The sequence below is a fragment of the Salvelinus alpinus genome, chromosome 37 (genome assembly GCF_045679555.1).
Source record: "Salvelinus alpinus chromosome 37, SLU_Salpinus.1, whole genome shotgun sequence".
NCBI lineage: Eukaryota > Metazoa > Chordata > Actinopteri > Salmoniformes > Salmonidae > Salvelinus > Salvelinus alpinus.
Window position 1 is genome coordinate 10,407,052 of NC_092122.1, and position 15,476 is coordinate 10,422,527.

Genomic DNA, 15,476 nt, shown 5'->3' on the forward strand with positions numbered 1-15,476 from the left:
GCATGCTGACTGGAAGCTGTTGACAGAATTTAATGTTAATATCTCTGCCATAAGCAACCTCCAACGTTGTTTTAGAGAACATGGCAGTACATCCAACTGGCCTCAAAACCACAGACCACGTGTAACCACGCCAGCCCAGGATCTCCACATCCGGCTTCTTCACCTGCGGGATCGTCTGAGACCAGACACCCGGATTGCTGATGAAAATGGGTTTGCACAACTGAAGAATTTCTGAACAAACTGTCAGAAACCGTCTCAGGGAAGCTCATCTGTGTGCTTGTCGTCCTCACCAGGGTCTTGACCTGACTGCAGTTTGGCGTTGTAACTGACTTCAGTGTGAAAATGCTTACCTTCCATGGCCACTGGCACGCTGGAGAAGTGTGCTCTTCACAGATGAATCCCGGTTTCAACTGTACCGGGCAGATGGCAGACGTGTGGGCGAGTGGTTTACCCATGTCAACGTTGTGTACAGAGTGCCCCATGGTGGCGGTGGAGTTATGGCATGGGCAGGCATAAGCAATGGACAATGAACACAATTGCATTTTCTCGATGGCAATTTAAATGCACAGAGATACCGTAACGAGATCCTTAGGCCCATTGTTGTGCCATTCATCCAACGCCATCACCTCATGTTTCAGCATGATAATGCACGGCCCCATGTCACAAGGATCTGTACACAATTCCTGAAAGCTAAAAATGTCCCAGTTCTTCCATGGCCTGCATACTCACCAGACATCCATTGAGCATGTTTGGGATGCTCTGGATCGACACGTACGACAGCATGTTTCAGTTCCCGCCAATATCCAGCAACTTCGCAGTCATTGAAGAGGAGGGGGACAACATTCCGCAGGCCACAATCAACAGCCTGATCAACTATGCGAAGGAGATGTCTTGCGCTGCATGAGGCAAATGTTGGTCACACCAGATACTGACTGGTTTTCTGATCGACGCCCCTACCTTTTTTATTTTAAAGGTATTTGTGACCAACAGATGCATATCTGTATTCCCAGTCATATTAAATCCATAGATTAGGGCCTAATGAATTGACTTAAATTGACTGATTTCCTTATATGAACTGTAACTCAGTCAAATCTTTTAAATTGTTGCGTTTATATGCGTATGTCCTTAACATCACGTTTGGTCTTGCCAGAACCTGACCACTCTAGAATGAACTGTCAGACCAGTGAAACAAAGTACCATCGATCTAATGAACAGTTAATATTTAGACAGAAACCGTCTGGAAGATATAGGGGCTGTCTGGGGAATTCTGACTGTCACACAAACCTACATACAGTGGCAAGAAAAAGTATGTGAACCCTTTGGAATTACCTGGATTTCTGCATAAATTGGTTATCAAATTTGATCTGATCTTCATCTAAGTCACAACAATAGACAAACAAATAGCACACAAATGATTGTATTTTAATTGTTTATATTGAATACATAATTTAAGTCAGGAGTCAGGAGTCAGCTGACCTGGAGTCCAATCAATGACACGAGATTGGAGATGTTGGTTAGAGGTGCTTTGCCCTATAAAAAAGACTCACAAAATTTGAATTTACAATTCACAAGAAGCATTGCCTGATGTGAACCATGCCTCGAACAAAAGAGATCTCAGAAGACTTAAGATTAAGAATTGTTGACCTGCATAAAGCTGGAAAGGGTTACAGAAGTATCTCTAAAAGCCTTGATGTTCTTCAGTCCAAGGTAAGACAAATTGTCTATAAATCGAGAAAGCTCAGCATGTTGCTACTCTCCCTAGGAATGGCCGCTCTGCAAAGATGACTGCAAGAGCACAGCGCAGAATGCTCAATGAGGTTAAGAAGAATGCTAGTGTCAACTAAAGACTTAAAGAAATCTCTGGAACATGCTAACATCTCCGTTGACGAGTCTACGATACGTAAAACACTAAACAAGAATGGTGTTCATGGGAGGACACCACGGAAGAAGCCTCTGCTGTCAAAAAAAACATTGCTGCACGTCTGAAGTTTGCAAAAGTGCACCCGGATGTTCCACAGCACTACTGTGGAACTGTTACTGTGGAACCTTCTGACAGTTGTGCAGGTCTGACCGCAACTACAGAAAACGTTTGGTTGAGGTTATTGCTGCCAAAGGAGGGGCAACCAGTTATTAAATCCAAGGGTTCACATACTTTTCCCACCCTGCACTGTGAACGTTTACACGGTGTGTTCAATAGACATGAAAACGTATAATTATTTGTGTGTCATTAGTTTAAGCAGACTGTGTTTGTCTATTGTTGAGACCTAGAAGATCAGATCAAATTGTATCACCAGTTTATGCAGAAATCTAGTTATTTCGAAAAGGTTCACATACTTTTTCTTGCCACTGTAGATCATCACGCACATTCCAACTCATGTCATTAAATCAAGGTTGTCTGGTATGTTCCAGTGTGATCATATTTGTGCAAGAATACACTGTACAAACAAGCAGGAAGCCACTGGCACCACTAAATGTTTATTAGGGAAAGGTGCAATCTTCCCGATTTTACAATTTCAACCCGAACTGTAATTTTCTCACATTTGCACGTACATGGATGTAACTACAAATCTTATTGAGTGTCCAAATTAAAAAACAAAGCAACTATAATATGGCAACTACTGTCTAATAATAGAACACTCAACTTACATAATACAAATAAAAAACGAACATTATGTGACCATATTTGTATATTAACAGTTTGTTCTTAACATTTGAAAAAGGGTTTTCTTAAATTCACTGTAATTTTAATGCCCTGATTTCTACAGGTAAATTATTCCAGCCAGTTGGGCCTTTTGTATCTGAAAGATACACAGTATCTGAAAGATACAAAAGGCCTGTTAAACAACCCTACCTTGTCACAACAGAATGGATTGGCTCAAACAGATTAAGAAGGAAATAAATTCCACAAAGTAACTTAACAAGGTACACCTGTTAATTGAAATGCATTCCAGGTGACTACTTCATGAAGCTGGTTGAGAGAACGCCAAGAGTGTGATAAGCTGTCATCAAGGCAAAGGGTAGCTACTTTTCAGAATCTCAAATATAAAATATATTTTGATTTGATTAACACTTTTGTGTGATAAGCTGTCATCAAGGCAAAGGGTAGCTACTTTGAAGAATCTCAAATATAAAATATATTTTGATTTGATTAACACTTTTTTTGGTTACTACATGATTTTGATGTCTTCACTATTATTCTACAATATAGTAAAAAGAAAGAAACCCTGGAATGAGTAGGTGTGAAAATATTTGGCTGGTAATGTATATACAAGGAAATATAAGTTAATACATTTAAAAATAAATTGGTACCAATGCAGATGTCTTCTGTTTGGGAGTGACAGACAATTTAGTGATTCATACACGGTGCAATGTTGTGTCTTATAATAACATCTAATTAATTTAATAACATTTAATTCACAAAGTAAGGTCTTGGTTGTGTTTTGATAGATGTCACCATAATCATGGACAGAAAGCAGCAGTTGGGTTACTAGGGTCTTTGTAATGGATACAGTAAAACAATTGTTAGATCTGTATAGTAACCGAAAGCTATACAGTGCATTCGGAAATTATTCACTTATTCCACATTTTTTGATTTAGGTTACAGACTTATTCTAAAATGGATTAAACAATTTTTTCCCCTCATCAATCTACACACTACCCCATAATGACAAAGAAAAAACAGGTTTAGACATTTTTGCAAATTTATAAAAAACATAAATACCTTATTTTACAGAAGTATTCAGACCCTTTGCTATGAGACTCGAAATTGAGCTCAGGTGCATCCTGTTTCCATTTTTCATCCTTGAGCTGTTTCTACAACTTGATTGGAGTCCCCCTGTGGTACATTCAATTGATAGGACATGAATTGTAAAAGGAACACACCTGTCTATATAAGGTCCCACGGTTGACAGTGCATGTCAGAGAAAAAACCAAGCCATGAGGTCGAAGTAACTGTCCGTAGAGCTCAGAGACAGGATTGTGTCGAGGCACAGCAGTGGGGAAGTGTATCAAAAAACGTCGGCAGCATTGAAGGTCCCCAAGAACACAGTGGCCTCATCATTCTTAAATGGAAGAAGTTTGGAACCACCAAGACTCTTCCTAGAGGTGGTCGCCCGGCCAAACTGAGCAATCGGGAGAAGGGCCTTGGTCAGGGAGGTGACCAAGAACCCGATGGCCACTCTGACAGAGCTCTAGAGTTCCTCTGTGGAGATGGGAGAAACTTCCAGGACAACCATCTCTGCAGCACTCCACCAATCAGGCCTTTATGGTAGAGTCGTCAGACGGAAGCCACTCCTCAGTATAGGCACATGACAGCCTGCTTGGAATTTGCCAAAGGGCACCTAAAGGACTCTCAGACCATGAGAAACAAGATTCCCTGGTCTGATGAAACCAAGATTGAACTCTTTGGCCTGAATGCCAAGCGTCACATTTGGAGGAAACCAGGTACCGCTCATCACCTGGCCAATCCCATTCCTACTGTGAAGCATGGTGGTGGCAGCATCATGCTGTGGGGATGTTTTTCAGTGGCAGGGACTGGGACACTAGTTAGGATTGACGGAAAGATGAACAGAGCAAAGTACAGAGAGAGCCTTGATGAAAACCTGCACCAGAGCGTCCAGGACCTCAGACTGGGGCGAAGGTTCACCTTCTAATAGGACAACGACCCTAAGCGCACAACCAAGACAACGCAGGAGTGGCTTTGGGACAAGTCTCTGAATATTCTTGAGTGGCCCAGCCAAAGCCCGGACTTGAACCCGATCGAACATCTCTGGAGACCTGAAAATAGCTGTGTCGCAACGCTCCCCATCCAACCTGACAGAGCTTGAGAGGATCTGCAGAGAAGAATGGGAGAAACTCCCCAAATACAGTTGTGCCAAGCTTGTAGCGTCATACCCAAGAAGACTCAAGGCTGTAATCGCTGTCAAAGGTGCTTCAACAAAGTACTGAGTAAAGGGTCTGAATACTTATGTAAATTTGATATTTCAGTTCTTTATTTGTAATGCATTTGCAAAAATGTCTTAAAATCTGTTTTTGCTTTGTCATTATGTTTGATAAGGGATTTTTTTTTATACATTTTTAGAATAAGGCTGTAACAAAATGTGGAAAAAGTCAAAGGGTCTGCATACTTTCCGAATGCACTGTAGTTAATTGTTTTTTAATATAACCAATATGCTTCCATATTAATTTAGAATCTATCCTCAAAAAAGTTTATGGATATTAATTAATAAATCATTTGATTTATTAATAAATCAATATGTCTTAAATTAATCCATTTGGGTGGTGCTTTAGGTATTTTCATTTTCCACACGAGGACAACGAGGTCTGGGCCACACATTTTTGGTCCACCTCTTGTCCAATCCAAGGTCATTGTTCCCCCACCATCAGACTGATGCAATTTTGCCTTTTCTAAGCGGCTGCTGGTTGTCAGTCAGGGCACTAAGGAGTGTGGCTCATGTCACAACATTAATTTGCACTATTTCGTCTGGTGTTGGCGACAGATCAAGCCGCTGCATCCTGTCATAAGGGAGAGAAAGTGTTTGAAATTCAACAGAGACGTAATAAGACCCCCTTCCCCACAAGGAAACACTGGTTGACCAGCCAATCTTACCATTTCCTTCTCCCAAACATTAGCACTCCAAACGCTGCAACCAGCAATGCAGTTACTACCACCCCACCTACACCTAGGATTTCCATTCAATGGGAACAAGAGAGAAACAAAACCATCAGGAGAAAGGACTCAGACTTACTTCCTGTTATACTCCTTCTCTCCCTCCCTGTAATCTGTTTGGTAGCCTACTCACCCGCATATATGGCTGTAGCAGAACTCTTCTCAGTGCTTCCACCTGAGAGTGAGAGAGAAAGAGAGACTGCATAAGTAAGTAAAAGTCTTGAGAGAGAGAGATTCACGAGTGTGGTAATAATGGTCAAAGAATGATGCCAGGAAATGGTTGTAGTGAGTGTGTAGTTAGCATGCCCATGCCAGGAGAGATCAGTGGGAGTGAAGCCAGCTGGCAGAGGAACACAGGCAGTTTTCTCTAAAGACTAGCATCGTCTAGAACAGCGGTTCCAAAACGAGGGGTCGCGACCCTAAGTGGGGTCACCGGATATAAAAATGGGGTCACAGGAAAATGTTCAATGTGTGGGGAGGCACCAGCACAGAAGCTCACATCAATACCTTTGTCAGATAACACTGTTAAACAAATAATGTATGTGATTGCTAGCAATCAAGAGGAAACTGAGTGAACGACTCAAAAACTTCCCAGTTTATGCTCTCCAAATTAACGTTAGCTGTGAGGGCGGAGATGCCCATGCATTGACTTTTGTTCGCTATACATGTCGGACATAACGTTCTGTCTCACGATTCCCAAGCATGAAATGGCACAGGGGATGTTCAGTGTGCTGCGTGGCTATATTGACGAAAAACAGATTCCATGTGATCAAATGGTGGGCTTTGCACAGATGGGGCTCCATCTATGGTGGGAAGGTGGGCAGGCCTCTGCACCCTAGTTATGAATGTCTCCCTCTGCCATATTGACGAATTGTATGATACACCGAGAGCACCTGGCTGCAAAAGACCTGAGCACAGAACTCGGGAGATATACTGCAGCAGGTAACTTTGATTGTAAACTACATCAAACCACATCCACTGCGCGCACGCCTGTTCACAAAACTATGTGGAGATATGGGATCAGAGCATGACAACGTTCTATTTCACACCGAGGCTTGGTGGTTATCGAGGGGAGTATTGGAAAGATTTTTCACATTGATGGAGTAACTGTTGTCATTCATAATGGATGTAACAAAAACAGACTTGGTTGAATTTCTGTGTAATGAAAATAAAATGTGTCTCCTTGCCTATGTAATAGACACATTTGGGAAACTGAACAAACATTCTACAGATGACTGACCAAATCAGTGAATTCAGAGGAAAGACTTGTTATTGTAGAGTCTTTCAAAAGCCAACCATGTTTCTAACAGAAAACAGCATCAGTAAGGGAAAGGCCCCAAATAAAAAAGTAACATTGGCTGTTAATAACATTTAAATTACATTTAAATTACATTTTTTTCACATGGTTGGAGCCATGAGAATTTTCAGATATCAAAATCGGGTCGTGGGCCAAAGAGTTTTGGGAACCCCTGGTCTAGCATGAACAACAAAGAACAGTACACCAGAATGGACCATTACCCAACACAGATCCTTAAATAAATGCAACAAAAATATATCTGTACTATTCAATAGAGTGATATACTATGGGACAAGTCTCCTCACCGCCAACTGGATCCTCACTGGAGGCTGGGGTTCTGAAGACAGAAGTCACCGCACTGGACTTATCCACTGGCACTGATGTAAGGTCATCGATGATGGTGGTTGTCACTGTAACAGTAGTAATGACCTCTTGGTTCTCTGTAACAGGATCCAGGGTTAGAGGGCAAAGGTCAGAGCAACAGTTTTAACTGACCTGTCCAACCATACCTCTCATAGAAGCACATTGATCATTAACATACGGAGAGAAGAAAGGCAGCAATTGATGAAAATTGGGAGGGACATACGCAGTATTGGAGATAAAAGTGAACTGGGAGTGGTTGGTCTTGGGCTATTTCTCTCTGTGGGCACTGAGAGGTGCACTGTGGGAGATGGAGTTCTCTTGTGAGTTGTTGAAGCTGTTGGGGGAGAGAGGATAAAAGAGGTCAGTCATAAGAAATCAATACAGCCAGGGCAGGGACTTACAGTGCCTTCAGAGAGTATTCACACCCCTTGAATTTTTACACATTTTGTTGTGTTACAACCTGAATTTAAAATTGTTTGAATTTAAATTTGGTGTCACTGATCTACACACAACACCCCATAGTATCAAAGTGGAATTATGTTTTAGGAAATGTTTACAAGTGAATTTAAAATGAAAATCTGAAATGTTTTGAATGTTGCTTAGCCACATAAGTTGCATGGACTCACTCGGTGTGCAATAATAGTGTTTAAAAGGTCTAATGCAGCTGTTTTTAGCTTAATATCAAATAATTTCTGGGTAACAATTAAGTAACTTACTGTGAAATGGTTAAAAAGAAACCAAAATAGCAACAATTTTGCTAGGACTGTCTGGGAGTGGTCTGAGTCGGAGGGGGAAAGAAAATTTGCTGTTATTGGCAGAGGTTTGGAACTCTTTCTTATTGGTCTATTAACTAATTTACTGCATGGTGATGTCACCATGTAGGCCAAAACATCATCCCTCCAAAACTGTTTGAAATTTCAGACGGGCTTTTCAAACAGCTCCTACACTAAAAGGGTATTGTCATCATTTTTACAGTATTATTCCAACCTAGCATGGAAATATACAGTACCAGTCAAAAGTTTGGACACACCTACTCATTCAAGGGTTTTTCTTTATTTTTACTGTTTTCTACATTGTATAATAATAGTGAAGATATAAAAATGATGAAATAACACATGGAATCATGTAGTAACCAAAAAAGTGTTAAACAAATCAGAATATATTTTATATTTGAGATTCTGCAAAGTAGCCACTGTTTGCCTTGATGACAGCTTTGCACACTCTTGGCATTATCTCAACCAGCTTCAGGAGGTAGTCACCTGGAATGTATTTCAATGAACAGGTGTGCCTTGTTAAAAGTTGATTTGTGGAATTTCTTTCCATCTTAATGCATTTGAGCCAATCAGTTGTGTTGTGACAAAGTAGGGTTGGTATACAGACGATAGCCCTATTTGGTAAAAGACCAAGTCCATATTATGGCAAGAACAGCTCAAATAAGCAAATAGAAATGACAGTCCATCATTACTTCAAGACATGAAGGTCAGTCAATGCAGAACATTTCAAAATGTTTATTTTTTAATTTTTTTAAGTGCAGTCGCAAAAACCATCAAGTGCTATGATGAAACTGGCTCTCACGAGGACCGCCACAGGAAAGGAAGACCCAGAGTTACCTCTGCTGCAGAGGATAAGTTCATTAGAGTTACCAGCCTCAGCAATTGCAGCCTAAATAAATGCTTCACAGAGTTCAAGTAACAGACACATCTCAACATCAACTGTTCAGAGTAGACCGTGAATAAGGCCTTCATGGTCGAATTGCTGCAAAGAAACCACTACTAAAGGACACCAATAAGAATAAGAGACTTACTTGGGCCAAGAAACACGAGCAATGGACATTAGACCGGTGGAAATCAAATCAAATTTGAGATTTTTGGTTCCAACTGCCATGTCTTTGTAAGACGCAAAGTAGGTGATCTCTGCATGTGTGGTTCCCACCGTGAAGCATGGAGGAGGAGGTGTGATGGTGTGGGGGTGCATGGCTGGTGACACAGTCAGTGATTTATTTAGAATTCAAGGCACACTTAACCAGCATGGCTACCACAGCATTCTGCAGCGATACACCATCCCATCCAGTTTGTGCTTAGTGGGACTATCATTTGTTTTTCAACAGGACAATGCCCCAAAACATACATCCAGGCTGTGTAAGGGCTATTTGACCAAGAAGGAGAGTGATGGAGTGCTGTATGAGATGACTTGGCCTCCACAATCACCCGACCGCAACCCAATTGTGATGGTTCGGGATGAGTTGAACCACAGAGTGAAGGAAAAGCAGCCAACAAGTGCTCAGCATATGTGGGAACTCCTTCAAGACTTTTGCAAAAGCATTCCAAGTGAAGTTCGTTGAGAGAATGCCAAGAGTGTGCAAAGCTGTCATCAAGGCAAACAGTGGCTACTTTGCAGAATCTCAAATATAAAATATATTTTGAATTGATTAACACTTTTTTGGTTACTACATGATTCCATATGTGTTATTTCATAGTTTTGATGTCTTCACTATTATTCTACAATGTAGAAAATAGTAAAAAATAAAGAAAAATCCTTGAATGAGTATGGGTGTCCAAACCTTTGACTGGTACTGTTAATATATAATCCTTTTTCCCACTTAGACATTACAGAGTATGTTGTGTAGATTGTTGACAAAAAATGACAATTAAATCCATTTTAATTCCACTTTGTAACAGAACAAAATGTGGAAAAAGTCAAAGGGTGTGAATACTTTCTGAAGGCACTGGAGGTCCCAGCCCAAGTCAAACAACACCTGCACACAGTGTGGAGTTGGCCACAGAAACAGCCTAAATCACAGAGAGAATCACATCGTGTACTCAGACGGTTGATAACTACAGTCTGATCAATGTCAGTGGACCCTTTCCCTTAGGTCGGCGTTTCCCTAACCAAGGGGTGCACATTTTGGTTTTTCCCTAGCACTACACAGCTGATTCAAATAATCAACTAATCCTCACGTTTTGAATCAGCTGTGTAGTGTTAGGGCAAAAACCAAAACGTGTAACCCTTGGGCTCCCGAGGACCGAGTTTGGGAAACAATGCCTTAGGTCCATTGGCAATGTACAGAATGTTCCATACAATGTATCTTTCCATAAACTGTGTCATACAGATCACGTACCCAAAAGGATAGGAGAGAAAGTGAAAGTAGTGGTGATGGATGACAAGAAGAGGAAAGAAGAGAGGATATTACTAATGTAGACTCAAGGGCGTTCGTCATGGTGATCAGTTATTTTTAGTCTATGGTATTAAAATAAATCTGCACCCACTCCCCTATGGTACTTTCCATTTTACTTTCAAACTTGTACTTATTTCTTTTTTAACTGCCGTATGTTCAAACCATACAGTAACATTATGGAAACGTTGTACAGCTACTAAAGTGTATTTAGACGGTTTCACCCTACGTCTATGAGGTTAACAGAACACAAGTCCCATGCTAACCAATTGGCTAATTTCCCAGATATCAGAGATAATGATTCTCTCTCTCTCTCTCTCTGTCCCTCCCCAATTGGTAATTACAGTCCTGTCCCATCGCTGAAACTCCGTGCGGACTCGGGAGAGGCGAAGGTCGAGAGCCGTGTGTCCTCTGAAACACAACCCAGCCAAGCCGCACTGCTTCTTGACACATTGCCCGCTTAACCCGGAAGCCAGCCGCACCAATGTGTCGGAGGGAACACCATACACCTGGCGACCGTGCCAGCGTGCACTGCGCCACAGGAGTGGCTAGTGCGCGAAGGGACAGGAACATCCCTGCTGGCCAAACCCTCCCCTAACCTGGACGACGTTGGGCCAATTGTGTGCCGCCCCATGGGTCTCCCGGTCGGCTGCGACAGAGCCAGGATCTCTAGTGGCATAGCTAGCACTGCGATGCAGTGCCTTAGACAACTTCGCCACTCTGGCAATTTAACCCAGTGTTTAACCCAAAAGGCTCAGACTTTTCTGTTTCCCTCTATGTGGGCTGGCACCCATGTCTCCGGTGGACCTGCTCTGACTTGGAGCCAAGGCAAGGGCCTGGGTACTTTTCAGCTGTCATTTTATTTTTACATTTAACCTTTATTTAACTATGCAAGTCAGTTAAGAACAAATTCTTATTTACAATGACGGCCTACCCCGGCCTATGCTGTACCAATTGTGCGCCGCCCTATGGGACTCCCAATCCCGGCCCGGATGTGATACAGCCTGGATTCAAACCAGGGACTGTAGTGACGCCTCTTGCACTGAGATGCAGTGCCTTAGACTGCTGCACCACTCGGGAGCATTTACATAACAATGGCTAACCGTGAAATGTAACCTTCTCACAAACGCAACAATCTTGAATGATGCCGTTGTTGATTTCGCTCGCCACAAGTCTTTAGTGTCGAACTCCTGATGGAAACACTAGAGCTGGCATTAACATAAAACACTGGTGACACCCTGGTGTGGGAGTAAGTCTAGATGGAAAAGTACCAATAAGGAACTGAGAACAACTCTATAGAGTCTTTCACAGCCTGAAAACGAAATTAAAACTAGAGAGATGCTGGCTTTAATCTCACTGATCTCCCCTGACATGAAACTCACTACAACCATTTCCTGCCATCCCGCTTTGGCAATTATTAACAACATTCATGAATGTCTCTTTTTCTCTCTCTGGCAGACAGGCAGGCAGGCAGGCATGCATGCAGACAGGCAATACTCACGTTCTATCGTAGTTGGAATAGATGGGTAGGCTGGAATAAGCATGCGAGAATCAGCCAGAAAATACACACATTTGTTCCAAATATCTAGTCTCATACCTGCTCTTTATATGTAAATGATATGCATTACAGATGTAGTCTATAGTTATTGTATAATTGGAATACCTGATCTTATAGGTGTGGCTTGTCTGTCTTAATGTGTCATAGGTGGGTAGCGCGTCTACTTACGTATGCATATCAGTGTTGGGCCTTCCCACTGAAGAACCTGATCAATTCGTTTGCACCTGATGCGACTGGAGGTCCCCGCCATCCTCACATAGCCATCCACACACTGGTAGTGTACAAAGTAGTTTTCTTGATAACTATCCCACTTGTTCAGGGGCTTGGTGAGCTTCCACTGAGGCAGGGGTGGGCACACGTCTGAGGGGTGATGAGAAGGTGACTAAGTAAATAAGGTGTGTTCCCATAAAACTGGGGTGGAACCAAAGCCCCAAAGAATTATTGTGCTAGGACTGTCTGGGAGTGGTCTGAGTGGGGAGGAAAGGGCACCTAAGCAGTGCATAAACCACAATGTGGCTCAATCCACCAGATCGGAGGGACCTAATGGGAGGGATATGTAATCTGAAAATGAGCTGTTATTGGCAGAGAGGTTTCAAACTCTCTTTGTTATTGGTCAACTAATTTATACCATCTGGTGATGTCACCAGGCAAGCCAAAACTCCTAATCAGCACATTTTGCATGGATGAAGGCCCTGTGTAGATTGTATTTTCAACCAACAACTATTACATCACACATTATCACAAAAACAAAATCACACTTTTACAGTGTTAGTTTCTTCAGTTGTTGCATAATATAATAAATAATACAGAAAGAAAATGCATTTTGACTGCACTGGGCCTTTAACAATGTTTGCCATTACTCATGGTCTCTCTGGAAGGTTAGTAGAAAACATAGCACGAGAGGAAAGATATGTTTGAGTAGTGTTTTAAGGACAATATAAGCAAGACAATGGGTGTGAATAGGGTTGCAAAGGGTCAGAAACTTTCCGGTAAATTTCTGGAAATCTTCCGCAAATTTTCCATGGGAAGTTAAGCCCGGGAATTTGGGGAATTTTGCTTAAATTCATCAAAAAAGTTAGCTTATAACAGTGAACCTTTTTTGTGGGATACACATAAGGCAATTCTAGGTCTTGTGGTATATTTTGGTTAAACTATTTTGGTTATACTATTCAATGGAATTGCAACCCTCAACATACACAGTGCATTCTTCCATCACATGTACAAGATCTTGCACACTAATGAGATGATATTGAGCCCACACTACTACACTGTCTGAGCCAAGGACTACATGCTTTCTGGTTTTGATTACAATACTGGGTGGGATGAATATATTTTATATGACATACTGTCACGTTCTGACCTTAGTTCCTTTTTTATGTCTTTATTTTAGTTTGGTCAGGGCGTGAGTTGGGGTGGGCATTCTATGTTGTTTTTCTATGTTTTGTTCTAGTCGTTATATTTCTATGTGTTTGGCCTAGTATGGTTCTCAATCAGAGGCAGGTGTCGATCGTTGTCTCTGATTGAGAATCATACTTAGGTAGCCTGTTTTCCCACTATGGGTTGTGGGTAGTTATTTTCTGTTTAGTGTTTTTGTTTGCACCTTTCAGAACTGTTTGTTTGTCGGTTTGTTGTTTTTGTTCAGTATTCATTCTTTATTAAATTATTATGAATACGTACCACGCTGCACTTTGGTCCTCTTCTCCTTCCACCAACGACAACCGTTACACATACATGGTTTTTTGTTAACTAGTAAATAGTAGCCTACAGCAAAGTGTGTTCAAATAATTTCTAACTTGTTAACAACTTCTGCTAGTTAGTTTTTGCTACCATGTGGGTTTTAGCTTGCCTGATCCTGCTATCTGGAGTGTTAATTCACCTGTTTCCATACATGTTTCATTTTAAAATATGTATCTTACAACGAGTTGTTTAATCTGCTTAACTATTTATCTGTACATTGAATTGTATTTTATTTTATTTTTTTACTGATAAAATAATTTATATGTTTAAAGATAATGATTAAATAATTCTACCCTGAAACCCAACTATTAGGGATTATAGTTTATGTAGCATGTATAAGGAATAATTAAAGTATTAAACATAAGTATGTTAGAGAAATATGTGTGTATGTGTGTGCCTAAGAAAATACAGAGAACAATTCAACTGTGCTTGACCCGACCTGGCTAGAACTCTGAGAAATGTATGATAGGACAGGGAGTACTTCTCAAGGTTTCCCTAATCTCGGGGGAATGGAACTGTCGGCTGGGTAGTGATACACAGTGGTGAGAACTCTGGAGAAGGATACAACTCACCTACTGTTCGTGTGTATGTATGTGCGTAGGATATCTACTGTTTGTGCGTAAGTAAGGAGCCAGATATAAAATGGATGTCTTTGTATAATGGACTTCAGAGTGCTCTCGTGAATAAACGTTTTGACTATTGTAAGCTGGGAAATCTGTCTGTTTCATTTAAACCAGAACTTTACAAACTCTGGGTTGCAGACTGAGTAGATTAATTGAAGTTTATGAACATTGATAATGAAATTCTCATAACATTTACTCATTTTTTTCTAATCTTTACAGGAAAATGCCACGGGCACTATCTGATATGTGGAAACATTTCACTGTTGCTAATGTAGAAAGAAAAGCGGTGTACATTTGCAAATACGGTGCCAAATCATATCTGAAGAATGCAACAAAGATGCAGAATCATCTGGCCAAGTGCATAAAGTTCCCTCAGCGCTCACAACAAGCAACCTCTGACAAAAGTCCCTCTACTTCTATTCGAGGTGAAAATGATGAATCAGACACCTTATTCAATAGCAACAGCTCATGGTCCTCCTGGAATCATAAGTTATTTTGACTCAATGGAGGAACGTAGTCAGAGAAATGCTGATGAATGTCTTGCTCGAGCTGTGTACGCAACTGGTTCACCTCTGATGCTCACAGGCAATGTGTATTGGAAGAGATTTCTGAATGTTCTTCACCCAGCATACACCCCTCCAACCAGACATGCTTTATCTAGTAATTTGCTGGATACAGAGTTCAACAGAGTTCAAGTGAAGGTCAAGCAAATCATAGAGAAAGCAGACTGTATTGCAATCATCTCTGATGGGTGGCCGAATGTTTGTGGGCAAGGAATAATTAACTACATCATCTCCACCCCTCAACCAGTATTCTACAAGAGCACAGACACAAGGGACAACAGACACACCGGTCTCTACATTGCAGATGAGCTGAAGGCAGTCATCAATGACCTTGGACAACAGAAGGTATTTGCACTGCTGACAGACAATTCTGCAAACATGAAGGCTGCTTGGTCTAAAGTGGAGGAGTCCTACCCTCACATCACACCCACTGGCTGTGCTGCTCATGCATTGAATCTGCTCCTCAAGGACATCATTTACATTTAACATTTAAGT

The 15,476-nt window shown here is 41.3% G+C and overlaps 1 protein-coding gene across 2 annotated transcripts in view; it reads right to left on the reverse strand.

Annotated features, from left to right (window-relative positions):
- Positions 1–2,456: 2,456 nt before the first annotated feature.
- The window catches only part of LOC139565980 (uncharacterized), a 32,174-nt gene continuing 19,154 nt past the window's right edge, over positions 2,457–15,476 (reverse strand). Inside the window, exons 2-8 of one of the 2 annotated variants that reach the window (XM_071386739.1) lie at positions 12,227–12,418; positions 12,002–12,031; positions 7,552–7,662; positions 7,271–7,405; positions 5,802–5,843; positions 5,609–5,681; positions 2,457–5,514 (exon numbers count right to left, since the gene is read on the reverse strand). In XM_071386739.1, the coding sequence (XP_071242840.1) occupies positions 5,451–5,514; positions 5,609–5,681; positions 5,802–5,843; positions 7,271–7,405; positions 7,552–7,662; positions 12,002–12,031; positions 12,227–12,418 (647 nt within the window). In that variant the 3' untranslated portion in view covers positions 2,457–5,450. The remainder of the gene's footprint in view (positions 5,515–5,608; positions 5,682–5,801; positions 5,844–7,270; positions 7,406–7,551; positions 7,663–12,001; positions 12,032–12,226; positions 12,419–15,476) is intronic. The other variant, XM_071386740.1, reaches the window with a different exon arrangement.